At 36.3% G+C, this 23802-nt stretch overlaps 1 protein-coding gene across 8 annotated transcripts in view; it reads left to right on the forward strand.

The window, feature by feature from the left end:
* The window catches only part of LOC102389096 (phospholipid scramblase 2), a 28128-nt gene extending 5151 nt beyond the window's left edge, over nt 1-22977 (forward strand). For 3 of the 8 annotated variants that reach the window (XM_045166325.1, XM_045166322.1, XM_045166326.1), the window contains exons 2-9: nt 3335-3360; nt 6723-6764; nt 10102-10304; nt 11631-11673; nt 14208-14428; nt 16621-16782; nt 19426-19587; nt 22020-22977. In XM_045166325.1, coding sequence (XP_045022260.1) covers nt 3348-3360; nt 6723-6764; nt 10102-10304; nt 11631-11673; nt 14208-14428; nt 16621-16782; nt 19426-19587; nt 22020-22073 — 900 coding nt within the window. In that variant the 5' untranslated portion in view covers nt 3335-3347 and the 3' untranslated portion in view covers nt 22074-22977. Of the gene's footprint in view, nt 1-1219; nt 1239-3320; nt 3361-6722; nt 6765-10101; nt 10305-11630; nt 11674-14207; nt 14429-16620; nt 16783-19425; nt 19588-22019 lie in introns of those variants that run through there. The other 5 variants (XM_045166329.1, XM_045166332.1, XM_045166331.1 and 2 more) reach the window with 3 other exon arrangements.
* Nucleotides 22978-23802: the final 825 nt, after the last annotated feature.

Consider the following 23802-nt stretch of genomic DNA (forward strand, 5'->3'; position numbering starts at 1 on the left):
GGACTTGGAGAAAAATGTCAACTGGCTTGGTTTTAGGCAATTAAGAAGTAGATTTGGATAAGTAATCCAAATCTAGTTAATACCTAGTTTATAGGCATAGTAGTTTCAGAATCTTTCAAAAGTTAGGGATATTTACCCTTTGAATTGCAGGTTATATTTTAATATTTCTTGACACAATAAGATAAAAACTTCAGAACCCCAAGAGATGGGTCAAAGGGTTTCCTGGAATATGAATTGTGGGAACATAACTGTATATGACCTGCACTATTTCTCCTTCTCCCTGGTAGAAGTTTATGATTAATATCCCAGAGCATCAATAGAATAGGTCTGATAGACTAAATCTGACAGAGATATGCTTATATGTGTATAGTATATGATGCTTTAATTTTCTCAGATGCTCTCATTGAACAGGTTAGGAGTGTGTAGTAATCCAATTATAATTTGAAGTTCTGTATTTGTCCTGAAGCAGTTATGATTCCAGTGGTACAGTATATAATATGATTTCATTAGAGATCTTTTTCTACTACTACAAGATAAATATGATTTTCTTGGAAGTCTTTCTGTGATTTGTTTCTTACTAGGAGCAGTGGAAGACATGATTTAAAAGTTATATTGAATTAAGTAACTAATTAATTATTCCAGGACACAGCCCAGTCATTTCTAAAACTGAGTGATGTTATTTATATCTTGTAATAGACCCATTAAGTCTGTCGTTTTACCTTGAAACAGCAAAGGAGACCAGACAGGGATGAACATGGGGGATGTCTTTAGTCCACAAGTACGTTGTTGTACCTGGCACATGTACAGGTTCCACTGTTACTTCACATTTTATACCAGAGCTTATGATATACCATTTTTCCTGCTTGAGATATTATGAAATTGTGAAAATTCTAAAACCTACAGAAAATTGAGGACCCAGATTTTGTTCTGTCGTTTTACCAACAGATATTCATCCTCACAAAGCTATAGGTTAAGACTCAGAGTAATGTGACCTGGTGAAAGTGAAAGTAAAGTCACTCAGTCGTGTCCCACTCTTTGCGACCCCATGGACGGTAGCCTACCAGGCTCCGCTGTCCATGGGATTTTCCAGGCAAGAATGCTGGAGTGGGCTGCCATTTCCTTCTCCAGGGGATCTTCCCAACCCAGGGACCGAACCCGGGTCTCCTGCATTGCAGACAGACGCTTTACCATCTGAGCCACCAGGGAAGCCCAAATGTGACCTGGTAGGAAGGGAAAATGTAAGTATGAGCAAATTAGCTCTGAGTCTATTTAGTTTCCCTTCCTTGGATTTCTGTGTAAGGAGGGAATTATCTCTGGCTTCATGAAAGGTAAACACCCTTATATTCACAGTTAGTACCCATTTAGCAAGGATTTGGGAACTTATTTCTCTGTTATTTAAGAGCCTCCACCTATTCCTAATGTGATGCACAGCATTTGTGTATAAATTTCCTCTCTTTGTAGCACATTCTTTATTTCTGATGACACTGGATTTCCCAGGATCAAACAACAAAATGATAAGAAATACACTGTAAATTAAAACAATTTTTTCCATTTCAAATGGATAGACTTGCCCTCCAGAAACAATGAATTTTTTTTTTTACTAATTTAGTGATTTTCTCATAAAAATAAATTATTTAATTCTAAAAATAATATCTCCAGGTATTATTTGAGATTTTTCCTTGAACTGAGTTTCCTTCTGGCCCTTTAGGAAAGGGAAGAATGACTGAAACAATACTTCCTTAAAATTACTTAGTTGATTAAAGAGCCATAAAACATTTTTTAAAGACTAATCATACTTATAAAGTGATCCTATGAGAAACAGTGGTAAAGTAAAAACTTGAGCTGTTTAGACTAGTGTGTTAACTAAGGGATACTACCCATTTCTACTCCAGAATGTATTAGGTTTTAAATTTTTGTATATGTTAAGGAACTCTTAGTACATTTGAAGATAATGAGTATGAATTTCAATATACACTCTTTGATCACAGAAATGAATGTTGACAAAAGTAATCATGGCTTATTGTATATAAGAATTTAGTCTTCTTTTTTAGTTCATGTGATAGAACATAAAACACTAATATGGCCTTTGAAAATTTTTGGCATACGTTGGTACTTGTGTTTTTTAGTTTATTGTTCACTGTTCTAGAATAACTGCAGAAAAGCATAAGATGTTATTTTTTTGTTCTTTTGGCCTGAGGAGGTCCATAGCACTTGGTTTCTGACCAGTTAATGCTAACAGGAGTTATTATTGTTCTAAAAAAATCCAAAAAATCAACACTACAACAAGAAACATATTTTTTTAACTTTTCCAAAGCTAAGAAAACCCATTACTGAACTTCTTGAGTATATATAATTAAGAGGTGACTATAATTGGAATATATTTAAGAGCTTTGCTGTATTATTAAAATTTACGCTTATGACAGGCAATGACAAATCAATAATTTGGAAGAGAGGAAGGATGCGGTTTCTTCTCGGGAACACCAGATTTTAGTTAAGGATATGGAAGGATCAGTTGGCTTTTACTTATCATTTAGGGTAACACAGTAGTTGGAGTTATTAAAGGGGCAGCAAAGACTGGAGAGGGCCTGGAAAGGGCTGAGCTGATTCATATTAGTGTGCAGGTCCCAGAGAAAACAGTCAAGTAGCAAGTTTTTGCCTAAGGTGTTAATTATAATTAACATGCATACCGGGATTGGGATTTAAGGTAGAGAGGTGGAAAAAGTAGTGACTAGGTAATAGTGGGAAAAACTAGGATGGATCAAGTCACTAGAAGACAAAAACAGCTTCTACAACCTCTGGGTGTACGTTTTTAGGCTAAAAATCATTAATTGATATACAAACAGGGGGCCAGGCCTTCTCAAATTTGCTATTCAAGCTGGGCAGAAAATATCCTCAGGGCCTGGGATTTCCAGAGATATCTGCAATAGTGTGACCCGATAGCTAACCTTTCTCCCTTTCATGGTGGACCACAGCTGGAGCCCAGCACTGTGGCTCGGTCCTGGATTACATGCTCCCTGTAGGTTGTGTAGATTGGAAGGCTCAAGTTTTTAACTGGAGGGCCTTGGGCTCACAGTGTTTCTTTTCTGTCTTCCTTCCTCTTTGGACCCTCTCCTCCCAAGATTTTTAGAAATCGTTCACCATCCTGGACTGACCCACAATTTCTAAAATCCTACTCAGAAACACAGCAGTGGGAAACAAAGTCAAGACCGAAGGGTTCAAATGACCAGATTCTCAATGGTTAGATAAATAGAGGAGTATCTTGTGTGTACATAGTTTCCGGGTATCCTTTTACATATATTTGACCTATATATTTATATCAGGTCTTCTTTTTCAGAACTGTTTAAATCATGGACAAGCAAAGTAAGTAATCTGTTTATTTTCCTCCTATAATATTAAATCTCTTGTTAATGTATTACTTGTCAAAATGTTTTATTCAGTTTCTGAAAGAATAGAATTTGATTTGTGTTGTTTATGTTCCAGAACCCTCAGTCTGGGGCAGTGTTTTGACTATAGAGAAGATGTACACAAATATCCACTACCACTAACTTTCCCTTTAAAAATAAAAAAGCCTTAGATAAACCTATGAAATTTTAGGCTTAAAAAAAATGAAATCTTAGGTTTACTGGAAAATATATAATTTAATATTACACTTCATCTGAATCAGGTTTCCCTTTTCTTTGTACATTTTATATACAAAAAAAAAGACTATTCAAGTCATATTATTTAATAAACAATGGACTTAATATGCCAGGGCATTGTAATAAAATGCTCAGGTACATCCCCAATATATATCTCATAAAATACACATTTGAATAGGTTTAAATAAATATGTCTTTATTTTCTGGCTTTTTTATTTCCTCAAGAAAATTCTAAGATGAGTATTGGCCAAACATGTAATAAAAGACTTTGTCTTTCAAAAAATCTAAGTTTCTGAAGAGAAAAAAAATCAAATTGGGAAAAAAAATCCTGTCTTCAGAAGGATCTCTATTCTCTATCTTTACTTAGATAACCAAAGAGATGTTTATCTCTACCACAATGCCAGCCTTGCTACATATATCAGATCCTCTTTAGGGCCAGAAACCTTGACTTTCTTTCACAAAGTTTCATGATTTTTCTTAATATATGCTATATTAATTTAATTAACAATACTAAAAACTTTCAGAATGTAAATTCATATAAAATTAAGCTATTTTCTTTGCTGTAAGCTTTAAGATGCTTCAAGTCACTTAAATAATTGATTGGGTCATGGTCATAATTACCTTTTAACTCTTCAGCTTCATATATACAAATGTATGAATTTGTGTGTATACATGTACATAAGTAGAATGTATATGTATGTGTGTGTGTATATATATATATATATATATATATATATATATATATATACACTGATACAGAGAAATAACAATAAAATAACTTGTTGACAATATGAAAGTCCTATGATTTTTTAAGTTATTCTAAGTTACATTGCACAAATGCAGAAATACATCCATAATTCATTTGTTCTTTGATCTACTTGAGCACTTGCCCATTCACTTATTGTTTTTCTTTGTATAACTCCCCCCTGGAATTCCTGAAACTGGGATTGTTGCTCTGATACTGAAACCCCAGAGATCAGAGCCTCCTAATTTCTTGACTCTGTCAGCTCCTTGATTTGTGTGTGTATTTACTGTTGTTCAAACAGCGGTACCTGGTAAGAAGTGCCAAAATGTGACATACCATTTAAGGATGGGTCTCGAAGTCACACTTGTAGTGTGTTTCCTTGAGATCTGTTGAGTCTTACTCTGTGAGGGGGCTGTGGGCAGAGCCTGAGGAGCTAGAGAACTGGAGCTGGCCCACTCACCTGAAGCCAAGACAAGCAAAGAAGAGATGGTTATGACAGAATGACTTGTGATATTGCAGTGATGTGTAATAATTTGGGGTATGCTGTGGTCCATATGGGGAAAAGCCCTAACTCAAGTAGAGGATTTTCTGTTGCCTGAATTTGCACAGTATCCATGGACTCCATTCAGCTGAAGTTATTATAAAGCCAATAATGGGAAAAAAAAAAAGAGGGTAGGAGTAGGGCATAACCCAGTCTTCCTGTGATATCATATGACTTGAGTGGTCTTTCAAGGCACATGATAGAGAAATATACAGGAAATGTGTCAGATTGAAAGTCTGGTCAACTTTTTATTCTACATTCATGCTATGTTCCCATTATTCAAAAACAAACTATTTTGAATTTACAGTTAATAAGCCATAGGAAAGAAAGGAGAACATTGCATAAACGGAGTGTCTGAAAGTGAAAGTGAAGTCGCTCAGTCGTGTCCAACTCTTTGCGACCCCGTTGACTAGCCTACCAGGCTCCTCTGTCCATGGGATTCTCCAGGCAAGAATACTGGAGTGGGTTGCCATTTCCTTCTCCAGGAGATCTTCCCAACCCAGGGATTGAACCCGAGTCTCCCACATTGCAGGCAGACACTTTAGCCGAGTGTCTACTAGACCATAAATTCCATAAAGGCAGAGCCAGTGTAGCCATTGAACCTAACTGAGGGCTGACACATGACATGCTAATAAATACTTATTTTCTGGCCAAGGTGGTTGCTAAAGGAATGACTAGACAAATGCAGATATGAAGAAATAGGAAACTGAAAAATTTGTACATACATTGAGATTATTGAAAGCACACTGATTCGCATATAGCAAAATGTAATATGTTTGTTTATTGTAATTAACTCAGTTATGATTTTTGTCAGTCAAAATCAGTCAAATACTAGGAATTTCCTATGGTATAAACTTAATGGGATAGTTCCAGAGTAAGTATTAAAAGGATATTTAAATACTGAAGTACATGTAAATATTTAAAACATAATTCTTCAAGCAACAATTAACAGATTAGATCAGTCGCTCAGTCATGTCCAACTCTTTGCGACCCCATGAATCGCAGCACTCCAGGCCTCCCTGTCCATCACCAACTCCTGGAGTTCACTGAAACTCACGTCCATCGAGTCAGTGATGTCATCCAGCCATTTCATCCTCCGTCGTCCCCTTCTCCTCCTGCCCCCAATCCCTCCCAGCATCAGAGTCTTTTCCAATGAGTCAACTCTTCGCATGAGGTGGCCAAAGTACTGGAGTTTCAGCTTTAACATCATTCCTTCCAAAGAAATCCTGGGGCTGATCTCCTTCAGAATGGACTGGTCGGATCTCCTTGCAGTCCAAGGGACTCTCAAGAGTCTTCTCGAACACCACAGTTCAAAAGCATCAATTCTTTGGCGCTCAGCCTTCTTCACAGTCCAACTCTCACATCCATACATGACCACAGGAAAAACCATAGCCTTGACTAGACGGACCTTTGTTGGCAAAGTAATGTCTCTACTTACCAAACCCACATCCAACTAGTGTCATTTATCTGTTTCTCCAGTCTATATGTGGTTTTAAAACAATCTATTTTTTCCTCATAACAAAATCAAAATATGGAAGAGAACACTCATCAGACTTTTTTGAGACATAGAAATTCAGTACCAGTAACTTAGCTGCCTATTTTATTCAAAGAGAATTTGAATCAGGATTCTACTGCAAATTACCTTTGATAACAGGCACCACTTTTGTTAAGTGAAGAATCCACACGGTTTCAATACAACACGAAAGCATGTAAATGAAATTATCTAAGAACTATGCATTTTTCTGATATGTATATATATTTTTAAGAAGATATATGTTTACCTTTTGTTGAATTACAGATGTGCAAATGAATCCTCCACACCCAGGAACAAATTTAACAGGTGAGTATCCCCTTGAATATCCATCAGCAGCATTCCCAGGTAAACATTGGCTTAAAGAATAAAAAAAAAAAAATTTATCAGTTATGGACATTCCCCAAAGGATGTGTGTGTGTGTGTGTGTGTCTGTATGTGTGTGCCTATCTCTGTGTGTATTTTAGTAGTGTCTTTTATTAAAGGGGCAATAATGAAATTGACAGTGTAGTTCTTGATTTTTTCTTTGATTATATGTTTTCATAAAGATCATTAAAATATTTTTTCTATACAGGATAGTAAAAATATAGTGTTAATAAAAACAGTAGTGAGTTGACAGTAAATGAAATACAAGGTTGCACATAAATTAAAAACCAAAATACACATATTAAGTAACAGATTTTATTCATTCTCCATTTGTTCTGAAAAATATGGTTATTCAATCACATGTAGGAGATTTGTCTATGGGTATTTCTGAGTTATTTATTATCTGGAGTTAATTGTGTTCGGTGATTGTCATGCAAAAGAGATGACTGCTTAAGCATGGAAGCTTCACTCAACTGAAACATAGCTACCCGGGATAATTCTCACTTTCATTTTGAAACACAAGAATGTGAAAGCTTTACTTTTATATACATACTCAACTGTGCCTTGCCTTTCTAAGAAAGGTAACTGAGTCATATCACTACATACACCAAGGAATATATTATTTCTTTTGAACCATTGCCTAGAAGGCTTCAGAGATTTTCGTTTAGACAAACGCAGTCATCAACATTTCCAGAACTTTACCAGATGGCAGAGTTCATTTGCAAGTAGGCAGGCTACATCTTGAGAGACCAGGACTTAGGATCAAAAGGGATCCAGTTTGGCCACAAGGGTTTATGCATTTTGTATTCTACTCTGAGCAAGCACATCTCCTTGGAGCTGAGTGACTTGTTTAGCTGTCTAGCCAGGAACCTCTCAGTGGAGCCTGGATCTCCTCCAGATGTTTGTGTTTAAAAAAATGTGAAGTAGAAAGACTGCCAAGGTTCTAAGATAATAGTTCTCAGAGGTGCCTAGGCTTAAGTATTACTTGTTAACTGTTGAAAACCCTAGTACCGGGGCACCATCCCAGGAAAATTGAAGCAGAAGCTCTGGTTGTGGCACCCTGGGATTAGTAACTTTTTAATTTCCCAGGTGATTCTAATGTGCAGCCAGGGCTGAGAACTGCTACTTGAAAATTTTATATGGTTGGTGTTTAGAGAATTATTAGCACTTGGGGGATATTTTAATCCACCCATGGCTAAATAACAGTAGATGGTACATAATTAGGTTCTAACCAGACTGGCGAGCTTGTGAGAAAAATAGCTCAACTTTATTTCTCAAGTCTAAGGCTCATGTAGCACAGGTCTTTTATGATAATGATGCTAACAACAGTGATGGATTAAAATTGAGAGCTAATCATGCCGACTGTGGATTAACTCATTTAATTGTCAGACAATATTAACAGGGTAAATACTATTAATTATCACCATTATGCAAGTGCAAAAACAGGCATAGAGAGACTGGATCAGGCTTCAAGTTCTGGCTTCTATATTTAATCACTGTGTAGTGGTTTTAAGCAAGTTGCTGTGCCTCCAAGCCTCAGTTCTTGTGTATAAAATGGGCATAATATTTTCTAATTCAGGTGGTCTGAGGATTAAATGAGACTATGTGTAAAACACCCAGCACAATGCTTTACAATTAATAAATGACAAATATTTGCTATTATATTAGTAATATATTAAATCAGTTGGGCTTTAAGTAAATCAAATATTATTTCAGGTAATTCCATATGCCTATTTAATCCATTGATTTGGAAAATAACTATTCTCTCAAAGAATCCTGTGAAGATTTAATAATGCTAATAATGTAACCAATTAATTCACATCTCTCCCTCACTGGCTTCCTATGGTTTGATCTTTGCACTATAGTCAGTGCTGTTTAAAAATAGATATGTTAATGTTACAGACAGTACCTAATGGGTGAGGCTTCCCTGGTGGCTGGCTCAATGGTAAAGATACCACCTGACAATGCAGATGATATGGGTTCAATCTCTGGGTTGAGAAGATCCCCTGGAGAAGGAAATGGCAATCCACTAAGTATTCCTGCCTGGGAAACCCCACGGACAGAGGGGCTTGGTTGGTACAGTCCATGGGGTTGCAAAAAAGTTGGACACAGGAACTGAAAACAACCAACAACTATTAAAATATTGTAGGACACAATTTTCTTCGAAGTTATATTCCATTCCTATGGAACAGTTCCTCTGTGGACTATTCATTTAAATTATAAAGTTACAAAGCTTCATATTTGTAATCACAAATTCATGTGGAATAGAATAAATACTTATTGAATTTCTTCCATGACTGTGCTTAATAAATACTTGAGGCAATTTTGCCTGCTAGAAGTTTTTACCTTCCTTGATTCTCAAGTTATATTTTCCAGAGAGTTGCTAAATTGTGAAATTTAAATTTGGAATGTAAGTATCATAATTAAACTTTTTTTTTTTTTTTGTCTATGTGGAGGGTTTTAGGAATGGAATATACCATGGGTTAAAACTTCAGGCAAAACTGTTAACCCAAGGGAGTATCTTGACAGTAGTGGAAGGAATGACATGCATTTACCTCTTTATGAGGGTTTCTCAACAAAGGCACCATAATATTTTCAGAGGGATAATTCTTTTTTTTTCAGGGCACTGTTCTGGTGCTTTTAGGCTATTTAGCAACATCCCTGGCTTTCACCCACCTGATGCTAATTCTACCCTCTAATTGTAACAGCCAGAAGGGTCTCCAGATGTTGTCGAGTATGCAACGAAGGGACAAAACTACTGTGAGAGCTATACATATTGGAAATGTCACTTGTTAGAATTCTAGAATCATTTTTTCACAAGGTGGTTTGGCCATAGAAATGCTGACTCAGAGCCTCTATTTGGGGCTTTCTACTCAATGCCATCCCTCTTTTTCAAGAAGCTGTTTCAGAAGTTTTATGTACCTGACTCCAGATTGTTGTTGACTTTCTTTTACTTCCTTAGTTTTCAGGCATATTTTCTTCTGAGTTTTGAATGATAAGGGTAAGTCTGTGTGGCAACTCTGTACACAGAGCCTAAAATCCTCAAAATAGGAGTGGACATGAAACCACAGATATCTCATTGAAAAATCACTGAAAGATAAAAATATCTTAGAATCCTAAGAATCTTAAATATCTTAAGATTTAAAAATATCTTAGAATCCTGTTTCTTACGGGATTTCTGAGTAGAAATTGTAGTTTGTAGACAACTGGGGTGATCCTAAAAGACTTGGTTTGCATTTTTCTGTGCAGTTACGAATTATTTCACATGTCCATATTTCAGGACCTCCAGGACATATTGGCTATCCTGGCCCCCAGGCTGGCTATGCGGTGCCACCACCTGGCTATGCAAGTCCTGGCCCAGTCGGCTTTCCTGTCCAACACCAGCCAGTGACTGGTCACCCAGGAGCGCCCACACAGGTACCGTGGATGCCAGCACCACTACCTCCATTAAACTGCCCGCCAGGACTGGAATATTTAACTCAGGTAATTCAATGCCTAAAACACTCATTAAAAACAAAACAGTGCTCCCAGTTTACTTAATGAGATTAACAATTAACTAATTCACAAAAGTGTGAAACAGTAAACAACTTTACTAACAAATTACTCTAATTCTTCTAGGTCAGGTTTACTTTTACAGCAAAATGCAAATGTCTTAGGAAATTGTGTGTTCTATGATCTGGAATATAATCTGCAGTAACAACCAGTAGCAAACCTTTAGTAAGCACTGTTTTCCATGCTTTATTCCTAAGTATAATACATGCATTAATTCATTTAATTCTTATGAAAAATTCTGTGATATGTAAGCATTATAATTATCACCATTTTACAGAAGAAGACACTTAGGTACAGAGAAGTTACATAATTTGCTCAACATCAAAATGCACAGGAGTAGGAACAGATTTTTACTTCCGGGACCTTGGCTCTGAAAACTGTGCCCTTTAATCCCAACACTGAATAATTTCCCAGGAGTTGGAAAGAAACGTCAAACTCAATTTAGTGTTCGTTTTCCACAAGTGGTACTAAGAAAGGAGTTAATAATCTGTGTATGATATGACCTACCTTTTATAATAATTAGAAAAATACATTTTTATGTTGCTTTTGTTCTTTGGAAGACCCAATTTTATTAATGCTACCAATAAGGAAAAAACATTCCTGGGTTTTAATGTACAGCATAATGGCTTACCTCAGCAATATGAGGTTTAGTATTTGTTTGCCATTAGAAATCTGGTAAGTTAGTTTTCAGCAAATGAGCTCTCTATTGCACTCTGCACTAATTTAATTTCCCATAATGCACTTGGGCAGCATATAATATAAGAATTTGGTAGTTCCTAAATTCTCTAAGAAATACCCTAAGTATGTATTTTTTAAAAGAAAAATTAAGCCCTTACAATATATTTGGGGAAGTCATCACCTACTACAAATGATATTAAGCACACTTAAAAAGAAAAATATTTTTATTTGTAGAAAAAAGCTCTTTAAATGGATGAAAAGGTCTTAATATTTCTTAGGCCCTTTCTGGAAGGAACATTTTTTTCTAATCTTATAGGGATTCCAGTGTAAGTCAATTTTGCTTGACTTGAATTTGCCCACATTAAAAATAAACACGTTTCAGTAGTTGTTAAAAATATACTAACTTTAGTTTTATACCTAGAAGTGATATAAACAGTTATGAACTATTGATAGTATTGATAAATGTTGATAACTGATTATATACGTTCTTTTAAAACATACAAACACTGATGTTAATTTGTTTGGCTTAATAACATGGTTACAGCTCTTTTTTTTTTTTTTTTTTTTTTACTATAATAGATAGATCAGCTATTGATTCATCAGCAAATTGAACTTCTGGAAGGTATGTATTCATTGTATTTATCATATTTCTAGGAAGAGAGGACATTTATGCAGATAAAAGCGTATCATCAAACACAGATATAACACCTTCAATGATGTTGAAATTAAACTTGGTTTTAAAAATATCTCTGTGATAATGATAATCCTGATAAGGATTATCAGCAGCTCATTTTTTGAAATTAATAGTCAAGTGGTAAAATACCATTAAGCTGGACATCTGTCCTCATGATACAGACCATGACTTGGGAGGAAACCAATCAAAACTTACTTTTGTTCAGTCTTCTCTCTAGAAATCACTTCAGTGATTTTATCACTAACCCACCCTAACCTCTAACTTTTCTTTCTGCAGTTTGTGATGAGCTTGAGATTGTTGAAGAGTCACAAGCAGTAGTTCAGTTACCTTACTACATTTCCAAAGTAAATGAACACTGAATTTGGATGGATGGGGATGTTTTGGAAAACCTCATTATTGTTCATGGTTTTTCTTGGGAGTTCAGATGAACCCTATAAAACCTTGGTTCCATGGGCTATGAATTATCACCTTGGGCACAGGGCCACTGCACTGAAGGGTGCTGACCAGTCAGCCAAAACACCTGACTTCCTAGAATATCACTGCTGTTCCTATGAATGGGGCCTGACTCCTACAGTTGTTTCCTTTGGTCCAGGGCTCCTCAGGTGCAAAGTAAACTTAAGAAAGCCAGTAGATGTTTTAGGACTGCTGCCAGGGAAAGAGAACCTGGGTAAATTCATGAACCAACGTATTTTCCTTATAGACAATTCAGTGAAAACTCTAATGGATTTTAGAATATATCTATTAAATCTTTCTTCACGTCTCTGCAAAGTTCTTTACCACTGATAGGAATAATAAAGTGAATTGTACTACTATAGTAATATGGTTAATATTTGGTTAGAATATATAACTGTTTATTCCACTTAAATTACTTGTGATGTTCACTGTTAGAAATTTAATGTTCTCTTTTTTTGGGCGGGGGGGTCCTGCTGCCCAGCTTGTGGGATCTCAGTTCCCTGACCAGGGATTGAACCCAGGCCCTCGGCAGTTGGAGCGTGAGATCCTAACAACTAGAGCACCAGGGAATTCTCTGTGGGGAGTTTTATTTGTTTTATTTTTTAGTGTCTGGTCATGTCTCTCAGTATGGGCGATCTAAGTTACCCAACCAGGGATCGAACCCACACCCCCTGAATTGGAAATGTAGTCTTAACCACTGGACCACCAGGGAGTCTCATCATGTTCTCATTTTTATTAGTTTGTTTATACTATATTTTCTCTGGAAAGGAGTATGATAATTTGAATTTTCATTTTTTTAATGATTCATTTTAGGGTTTATTTTTGATATTATAAAAACCAAAAAATCAGACACTGTACATTATATAGCACTCCATTTATAATTTTCAGATTTATAAGTTTTATATATATTTGAAAAAATATGTATGTATTAGTCATGAAATACAAAGTAAATTTCAAATTTAATAATTATAAATTCTTCAGTTTTTTAAAAAGTGTATCTAATTTTCTTATTTTTGTCTTAAATTGCAAGTTTATATTTTACCATTATAAATAGTATAAAGAAAAGATTACTCAGTTTATTTTTTAGCACCTGAGACGTGTCCCAGTTCAAAACTTAAGAGATAATGAAGACAAAACCATAGAATTCTTTTATTTGTTTTCATTTTTTTATGTAACTAGAAAGAAAGAGATTATGTAAGCTCACTTATCTCACTTTACAGATAAACAAGCTGAAGAATTTTGAGATTAATTTACTTAAGAAGCACTTAGGTAATAGATTCCATTTAGTGATTACTTTAACTTTTTTATGTAAAATATTTGACAGGTGGATATTGAGGTAAAGGGTGGCTCTTTTAAAGGCAGAGTCAGGGTCTGCGTAAGTCATAGCAAAGACACCTAAGGGAGGTCATGGTGACGAAACTTGTGAAGAACGTCTGTATCTAAATCCATCCACACCAATATTAGAGGCTGATTTTTGTCTCTATATGTTTTAATTGCTCCATATTTTGATGACTTCTAATATCCCATGACTCACGTTAAAGAGGGCTGTGGACAAGTGTGTACATGTGTGCTCAGCTGTTCAGCTGTGTGCCACTCTGTGCAACCCCAGGGACGGGAGCCTGCCGGGTTCCTCTGTCCATGGGACTTTCCCAGCAAGAATACTGCAGTAGGGTGCCATTTCCTGCTCCAGGTGATCTTCCTGACCCAGGGATTGAACCCCCATCTCTTGGCTCTCCTGCGTTGGTAGGCACTTTACCTCTGTGCCACCTGAGAAGCCCTTGTATCTCATATAGAAATTCCAAATTTCTCTGTACTCTAATACCCTCTCCTCCATCCCCTTCATTTTTTTCTATATTTAGATCATTTCTAAACACCTTTCCTTTTATTCCTCCTGTGTTAAATGAAGTACCGTCTAAAAATGGTATAGCTAGACACTATAGCATCTTAGGATAGACTGATTATTCTTTTAATGCTGTAGACATAATGAGTCCCTCTTTTTATGTTTTTAGTCCTGATAGGTTTTGAAACTAATAACAAATATGAAATTAAGAACAGCCTTGGACAGAGGATTTACTTTGCAGCAGAGGATACTGATTGCTGTACTCGAAATTGCTGTGGGCCTTCTAGGCCTTTTACCATGAGGATTCTTGATAATATGGGCCGAGAAGTCATAACTCTGGAAAGACCACTACGGTGTACCAGCTGCTGTTTTCCCTGCTGCCTGCAAGAGGTGGGTGAGCGATTAACATGGTAATTTTTACAAATACTTTGCAAAGTAGTTCTGTAGGAATTTTCACCTTATCAGTAAATTTATATAATAAAATGAGATTTAAAGGTGAAGTGGTTCACCAGCTATTAGTTTATGCTTGAGAGTAAATTGTAGGAAGGCAAGCAGGTGGAAAGGAGTGATCAGTTTGGCCCACATTTCTGAGCATTGTGCCCTCTAGGGTGAGATCAGAGATCTCAGAGACCAGACTTCTTGATCTTCAGGGAGAGCTGAGAACGTAGGGTACCTGGGTCAAGGCTCTTACCTGAAATGACCATGAGAGCCTGGCCAAAGCCAGATGAGGGCCCCATAGGGAATACCCTCAAATGCCATCCCAGTAGCAAGTGGACAGAAGAGTGAGGAAAAGAACACATATGTTCATCTCATAATTTTAGCCAACCTGTAGGGATCTAAGGAGGGCTTCCCAGGTGACACTAGCAGTAAAGAACCCTCCTACCAATGCAGGTGGATGTAAGTGACATGGGTTCGATCCCTGGATTGGGAAGATACCCTGAAGGAGGGTACGGCAACCCACTCCAGTATTCTTGCCTGGAGAATCCCATGGAAAGAAGAACCTGGTGGGCTACAGTCCATAGAGTCACAAAGAGTCTGACACAACTGAAGCGACTTAGCACAGGTGGCTTAGTGGTAAAGAATCTGCCTACCAGTGGAAGAGACCCAAGAGATGCAGGTTCAGTCCCTAGGTTGGGAAGATGCCCTGGAATAGGAAATGGCAACCCACTCCAGTATTCTTGCCTGAAAAATCCCATGGACAGAGGAACCTGGTGGACTACAGTCTAGGGACACGCAGAGTCAGACGTGACTGATCATGAATGTACACACAGGGAGCTACCCTAGGGGAGGCTCCCTCTGAGAAATTTCAATTCCTATGTTTTTCAGTTCTCCATTTGAAAGAGTAGTATATTTGAGTTCCTGTAATTCCTATTACAGAATAGTGCAAGTTGTGAGCACCTTCAGGCCCATAAAGATCAGGTGTCTTTTCCATAGCACTTGACAGCCCTATGACAGAGAACATGGATCTTGGGGGGGACACCAGGGCACAGAGTGTTTATAGGAAGTTGATCTTTCCTGTATCTCCACCGGCCTGAGACCAGTGCTGCTTGGGTTGCTCAGTCGTCCTCACGGGTAGCTGTGAGAGCAGGACAGACAGAACTACAAGCACATGGAAATTTGATGTCTAATACTGCACTGATTTTGAAAGGATAACTGAAGTTGTTCACACTGAATTATTTTGTTTTCCATGTCAATTAGTTTAGATATAATAATATTCAAGAATAGCTGAGGTAAAACAGAGTTTGATAGAATATGATTTACAATTTATAGAGCATGTTAGCATATAATTGGCCTTAATAAACAGATCTAGGAAGTCCTCAGTTACAGATGAACATGCCAAGATGCTCTCAAGGTTGCAGAGTTGAGGTTCAGCTTCAAGATTCCAGGCCCCATCTTCTTTCCATGCTGGCACTACTGACCTTATTTGAAGATTGCTCCAGTGATCTGGGCTCTGTCTATACATCTGCTGCTGCTGCTGCTGCTGCTAAGTCGCTTCAGTCGTATCCGACTCTGTGCGACCCCATAGATGGCAGCCCACCAGGCTCTCCGTCCCTGGGATTCTCCAGGCAAGAACACTGGAGTGGGTTGCCATTTCCTTCTCCAATGCATGAAAGTGAAAAGTGAAAGTGAAGTCGCTCAGTCGTGTCCGACTCCTAGCGACCCCATGGACTGCAGCCTACCAGGCTCCTCCATCCATGGGATTTTCCAGGCAAGAGTACTGGAGTGGGTTGCCATTGCCTTCTCTGGTCCATACATCTAAACTCCTATTTTTAAAGGAGTTTAAAAAATAGCTTTTAATAATTTAGACATTTTTCATAAGTATGGAAATTGAAAAATATACGAGACTGACAGAGCAGTACTTCAGAGTAGATACTGGGCATGCAGCCTCCCTGAGTTGGTGTCTCATCTCTTCCACTTTGCAGCTGGGGAATCTGATACAAGTTAATTTACCTCTCTGTTCCTCCCCTTACTTACTGTATAAATAGGGATAATAGTTACAACCTGATAAGAACATAGAGTGAGTTAACTGGTGCTTAGAACAGTGTCTGACAAACGATTTATATATTCTTTTGCTTTTGTAGATAGAAATCCAGGCTCCTCCTGGTGTCCCAGTAGGTTACGTTACTCAGACCTGGCACCCTTGCCTGCCGAAGTTTACAATTCAAAATGAGAGGCGAGAGGATGTGCTAAGAATCTCTGGTCCATGTGTCATCTGCAGCTGTTGTGCAGATATTGATTTTGAGGTAAGACGTGTGATAATGGTTATAGGTTTTGCTTTCCTAGTTAATAAAATAAGCTGGGAGGATGTTACAAATATATTAAATGAATATTTACGTCCTGATATTCCAAGAGGGACTCAGTGTGCTCATACATTTATCTTTGGTCAGAGAGATGGTTATTGCTCTGATTAAGTGTTAGGGCTGATTATGCTAAGTGGAAAAGAGAAGCAGAGATTTGTAGTCAAATAAATATAAACAAAGCATCTAACATTTAAACATGGTGGTTTCTGTGAAGAGGCACTGTATATTATCCCTTTGGAGTAAAACATTAACCTTGTCATTAATGTCTGGTTTCCAAAGCATATGGTCTTTCCTTAGTCTGAAACACAGGCTATCAGTGCTCTAGGCCCTCTTCAGAATCTCTGGCACCTTTGAGTTCCTACAAAAAGCCCAATTACACAGAGAGAATTTTAACAATAATATATTAGGTACAACCCTACCATGCTTCTCTATGATCTGTCCTTTATCTTTGTGTTAAAGTAACTAGAAATCATGATTTATCTGTGTATTTACTACCTCAAAGAACTTCATTTCAGCAATTTTCAACAAATGGGGCCCAGACTTACAGCCCAAATTAATTGGATGCAAATGCTTAAAAGTCAAGCAACTATAAAACTTAATCTTGATAACATAATTCTCTTGTATAAGCATAAAATCTGTTAAACTGGACAATTTCCACAGAAGGGACAAATTCTAAAACTGAGCAGGGCTGGCCCCCTTATGATGAACCTATAGATTTCTTTTTAGAATAGTTTATCAGTTATTTATATTAAATTTATAAGTTAATCAACATAATAGTAATATAAGTTTATTATTTCTAGAAATTGAAATCATTTTATTATTTAGGTTTTTGTTTTTAAGATTTTTTTTTTAGAATTTAGTTAAAAATCATCTAGTCCTATTGACTTTCCAGTTGTATATCCGTATATACTTTTCTGTTCCTTTCCATTAAAAATTTACATATTCTTACATAAATTTTTGGTGAATTTTTAAATTTCTTTCTGTAGGAACAAAAAAAAAGGAAATCTTAATATCTTATAAGTCTAGTAGTAGGATTGTGGTGGCTGATAAATTATTTTTTGTATATTTAATTTAAAATTTTTTCAAAAATCAAAAATATTCAAATTAAAAATAAAATGTAAGGTATAGATGTTTAGATGACAGCTATTAACAGATGAAACATGTAAGTGTGCAATAGGGAATTTGTATTAGTCTATTTTGCCATCGTAGCATAACAAACAGCCCCTAAAACTCATTGGCTTAAGAAAACAGGAATTTATTCTCATGCTTATGGATCTCAAGGTCAGCTGTGTCTGGAGGATATATACCTAGGCTTAGACAGATGGCCCTGATTTAGGCTGTAAGTTGGCCTCAGGTCTGCTCCAGGTATGTTCACTCTGGAGTTGCATCAACAGCAGCTGCCTGGATCATGGTTTTTTAGTGGCTGATCAGTGAAGAGCAGGACCAAGGCCAAGATCTCTGCTGGTGTCACATCCACTAACCCTCCATTGGTTAAACAAGGAACATGGCCAAGTCTTAATTTCAGCGTGCAGGGAAGTATACTGGATTTCAGAGGGAGGACACTGAAATGACTATTTGATGAACAGTAATCCAGGCTATCACAGCATTCATAGTAGAAGTTTATTTCAGGTTTTTAAAGAACTTAACTATCTACATCCAAATAAAATGAGTCAACTGTTTTTAATCTCCCCACATTTATGTAGCTGGTTTCAACCTAAGATAGGGCTTCAAATGTTGTTACCAGCATGTGTGGTACCTTGTGTACATTTGAAAAGCACACTTCTCTTCCTGTTCTGATGCAGCCCTGCCTATAAATACCCTGGCGAGTGTGGGCTACATTCAGCCCCCAAATGTCCACTTTGTGAGGTTCATTCCACTGGCTACAAGCTGTTCCATTCTTTATCATGGGCCTGAGCTTTACTCAGATAGAAAATTAGAAAAATTAGAAAAACTTTACTTTGGAGTCCTTTTGTTTCATACATCCTTCTTCTTTTATTGTTCAGTCCCATTCTGTTGTCCAGTCTTAACCCAAGCCTTGACCTGGGGCATCCCATCAAATTACTTATTGGTTACTTTACTTCACTCAAAACTACCAGTCCTCTTTTCCAGCCTCTTAGCAGTTTATGTTTTCCTGAGTCCTTCCATCACCTTTAAACACTCGACCTATGTCAACTTTCTGTGCTAATCTTAAAGCTGAAGTCAGATTAGAGTTTCATTTACTACCCGCTCCCCCCACCAGATGGCTTCTAGAAATTTCATTCAAATAATCATTTCATAGTTGTATCTTTTCTGCTTGAATTTTATTTTGGATAGATTCAACTAATTTATTACTGTATATCTTAAAGGAGAATAGAAAATGTTAACTATTTCAGCTAAACTACTTTCATATTAGTTCTCTGTAGCAAATAAAGTTTTTAAAATGAATCCGTAAGTAAACATAGGAATCTACCTGCATCTACTGAGTGATATAATGTTCACAGTTATGAATGGCATATAATTTTAATATTGGTTTAATTTTACTTCTACTTGGAAAGTAGCTTTATTAGTTTGCTAGAAGTTTTTGTCCTTTTTCTTTTTTCAATTTAGGTTAAATCTCTTGATGATAAGTATGTGGTTGGCAAGATTTCCAAGCACTGGACTGGCCTTATTAAAGAGTTATTTACAGATGTTGATAACTTTGGCATCCAGTTCCCGTTAGACCTTGATGTGAAAATGAAAGCTGTGATGCTCGGCGCATGTTTCCTCATTGTAAGTTTACTCCTGCCAATCTAGGGTACAGATGGTTTCTGTAGTTTTATTCTGAAATAATTTTTTAAATTTTATATATGTAAATGACCTTAAATTTGTAGGTTTTATTGAAAGTGGTCCTGTTTAATCTTAGCTCTGAAATTCCATTTTCTTCTGCTACTCTTGGTTCACAGGTGACTAGCGTCTCTCTGGAGGGTCTGTGTAGTTTCACACTGTAACAAAAGGATGTTATATGTTAAGGAGAAGTTCTGGTTTTAGTGGTTAAAAAAAAAAAGCCAGCACCACCACCAATAACCAAAAAAAACCCCAAATTGATACTTTGGAGAAGAGTTTGAATCTTCTAGTGTGTTTAAATGAAATAAGTCTCAGTGAAACAAGGAAATTTCTTCCTTATTCATTATTAAACCATCTAATACAGAAATACCAACTGCAATAAGAATCTACATTTGATCAAGTCTTGGATGGAACTATCAATTGAGAGGAAATGTATGGAATACAGCATTGATTCTGAACTTGTCTTCACATTAAATTAGCTAGGAAGTTTTTAGTAGTAAGCCATACCCCAGTTTAACTAAATCAGAAGCACACCATTAAAAGTTTGTGTAGCTCCCCAGATGATTCCTTATGTGGCCAATGTCAAGGTCTCTGGGGACAGAGCAGTGGTTTTCCACCTTAGCTGCACAGTAGAAACACCTGGGTAGCTTTTGCACTCCCTATGTCAAGACTACCCAGATCCAGTAAACTAAATCTGGAGATGGAACCAAGCCATCAAATGTTCAAGCTGTCATATGATTGCAATGCAAGTGAGGTTTGGAGCCACTAGATTAATATCTTAAACACTGACATGCAGAAGCAATCAGAAAAAAAAAACAAAACCAAAAAACACTAAAAAGTGAGAGAACATACAGAAAAGGATTCAGTTACTTCAACAAATAAATATCAGGAAGATAAAAATGAAAAGAGAAATATCAGTTTAATATAGTTTGTAGACTCTGTTTGGATACTGATTTAAACAAACCAGTATAAAAAGACATTTACAAGACCCTCATGCATTTGAGAACACTGGCTATTTGATGATATTAATGAATTATTAAGGTTTTTAAAATGATGTTGTTATTATGGTTATGCAAAAACAAAACAGTCCATATTTATTAAGGGTATATACTGAAGTATTTCAGTATGAAATGATATGGTTATTTATCACAGATTTGCTTTTAAATAAGGGAGATGAAGCCAGGGGGACATAAGGGGTGGATTAATTGGTGAACTAAGCTGGGTGAGTAGTCACTGGAACTTTATTATGCTATTCTATCTAATTTGGGACAATATTTTCTATATAAAATTTTAAAGATAACTACAATTCTGTTTAAAAACTGTGCTTTCAACAAATGTTTATTTCACATGAGGAGAAAACTGTAATCTTAATCTTGGGGAACTGTTTAACCAATGATTTACACACCATAACCAAAGATATGATGTGTACAGGGCAGAGAGAGTAGTCTGGGATGTCTGGTTAGATGAGATATGGGATTGGATGGTGGTGGTGGGGTTATGAAGTGAAAGTCCCTCAGTCATGTCCAACTCTTTGTGACCCCATGGACTATACAGTCCATGGAATTCTCCAGCCCAGAATACTGGAGTGGGGTTATTAAGTGAATATAGGGTAGATTGGGCAACTTCTTATAGACCTTGGGAAGATACTAAAAATTGTTTCATCAACTGGTTAGTTTTAAGCTACGTATAAATATAAATAATTATAAATCCAAATTTTAGAATGATAAATCCTGATGATGAACTGTATTAGTGCAACTGCAAGTGAATGGTTATAAAGATTCAGTTATTCCTTTATAAAGGGATAAAGGAAAATGACAGATGTGAGAGAACTAAAATCCATACAATTTAGAAGTCATAGGGATGAAGATTTGGTTAGAAACTGATGGAGTAAGACAAACTGAGGAACAGAGAGACAGGCTTGGAAGAGAAGTCATAAAATTGGGCCCCAAAATTCTAAGATGTTATTCCAAGTCTAAGATGGCTGTCATTCTCCTGAAACAATCTAAAGATTGTACATGGAACTCCATGTACAGTCACAACACAAGTTATATTACTAGAGAAGTTCAAAAAGTTGAGGAAGAAATATTGAAAGAGGAACATTCTAAGAAACATGAAAAAAAAGTGAAACTTACAGAAATTACCTGATCATTACTTAAGTTCATGCAGGTATCAATAAGTTAACAGAATTGTAGGATTTAATTGACATTAAACTGGAAAGTTGAAGCTATCAATTTTTCCTGGATCTACCTATTACAGTTGATTTTTCTTGTTTAGCAAGTATGTTATTGTGTTTCATCAGATCCCTTAGCATTTATGCATCTGAGAGCTGATCTCTGCTTGGTGCTGAAAACTCATTTCTATATTTTGTTTTTCTCTAGGACTTCATGTTCTTTGAAATGACTAGAGGTGAACAGAGAGCAGGAGTGTGGTAGTACATTCATGAAAGTCTCAGAAAATCTGAAGTCCGTATATCGATTGGGACTATGTAAAAAAAAATTGGGTGGATTTTTTCTTTATGTAAATGACTTATTACAGCATGTGTAAATTATACTAGGATACCTGAAGCTTCAGGATTAATGATTTTACTTTTCAAATTAAAGAGTCTATTTTCTATATCACTTACTTATAAATGTTTTTATACATTTTCTTTTTCATAGTGCATTTTGGAGAAAGGATATAGAAATTTTTACATTTAAACATAACTTCCTACGATGAATTGCTTTAAACTAGAGTTTCTGCTTTGTTTTCAATATGTACAGCAAAATTAATTAAAGTCTTTTTAAAGTAATACTAATATAAACATACATTATTTTATTAAATCTAGTTATTTCCTATGTAACAACTGTTATTTTGCAAAAATGATATATTCAAAAAAGTTCAAAATGAACATAATTTTCAGTGTTTATTTTTATAATTATGCTCAAATAATACTCAATATTCATATTATCAAGTGTATTTTTTTGTTCAGAAAATCACACTACGTTTAACTTCTATAATCTGCAGCTATTAACATTTTTATATTGACAATACTATAAATTACCAAATTTTGATGATTTTTCATGAATAAAAGAATGATTGTGTACCAAAGAAGGACACACTTAGAGATTCACTCACTCTAAAACTGGGATACTATAATATTTTGAAGTAATTATTTATATATGGAATAATTAGCTTCTGTTCTATATTCTTTCATTCATGGAATGTAGTAGTTTTCAGATCACTCAAGTGTTAATTAAATAGAACATATATATTCTGTCTGACTATAAATGTTTATAATGGTCTATTAGATTATTTTTGCCAACAATTAAATAACTAAAATAAAACATTGCTGATATAGTTCTTTGAATGTTTGGTTTTTGTTTTTAAACAAACTGTGAACAGTCAGTTCACATGATATTCTGAACTTTACACATTTACCTCACTTTCCCTTTCACATCTTTAAAGAGCTAAAGCATATGATAATCTTTGGTAAAATACATATATACCTATGCTGGAAACTGAGTTTTCTTCCTGTCAGAAAGTTAGTGCAATTTTTATACACTGTTTCGTAGGGAAAACTGAATCTTGTGAGAGATGTGCAACCCACCATTTACCTCATGGGAAGGAAAAGTGTGTTTAGGAAATAAAGAGCTTAGGGGAGATTCTCTTTTATCCACAGCAGAACTCCAGCACCACTAGCTCCTAAGGATGGCAGAGGAGCTGGAGGAGGAGTCACGGCTAGACCACCTTTCACCAGCCTAAATAACTCACCAGTTGTCACATCCAATGATGAGGTGTAACCAGGCACTAACATTCAGTTTATAGCTGGTACAGACAGCATGCCAGATACAGTGAGGTATTTGCACAGCTGGATTCTAGTGGCATTAGTTATGCCAGTTAGAGAAGGGAGGCTTTCCAAGCCAGCTGTAATGCCACAGTCAACCCAAAATGAGGCTAAAAGGACTAACGTTATCCCTGTGAGAGCTATATCTGGCTTTCACTTTCCCCTTCCTCCTCCCAATCTCCCCTAATCCTCCTCCTTCTTCGGATAGAACTCAAGATCTCTGGGTAAGCAAAGTAAAACTACAGCTTATCTGAACAGTTCCTTCCTTCTTCAACTACACAAAGAAGATCTGAGCAGAAACCCACACTTTATCTGTAGAACCCATATAAGTTTAAATA

The sequence above is a fragment of the Bubalus bubalis genome, chromosome 1, assembly GCF_019923935.1.
Source record: "Bubalus bubalis isolate 160015118507 breed Murrah chromosome 1, NDDB_SH_1, whole genome shotgun sequence".
NCBI classification, from domain to species: domain Eukaryota; kingdom Metazoa; phylum Chordata; class Mammalia; order Artiodactyla; family Bovidae; genus Bubalus; species Bubalus bubalis.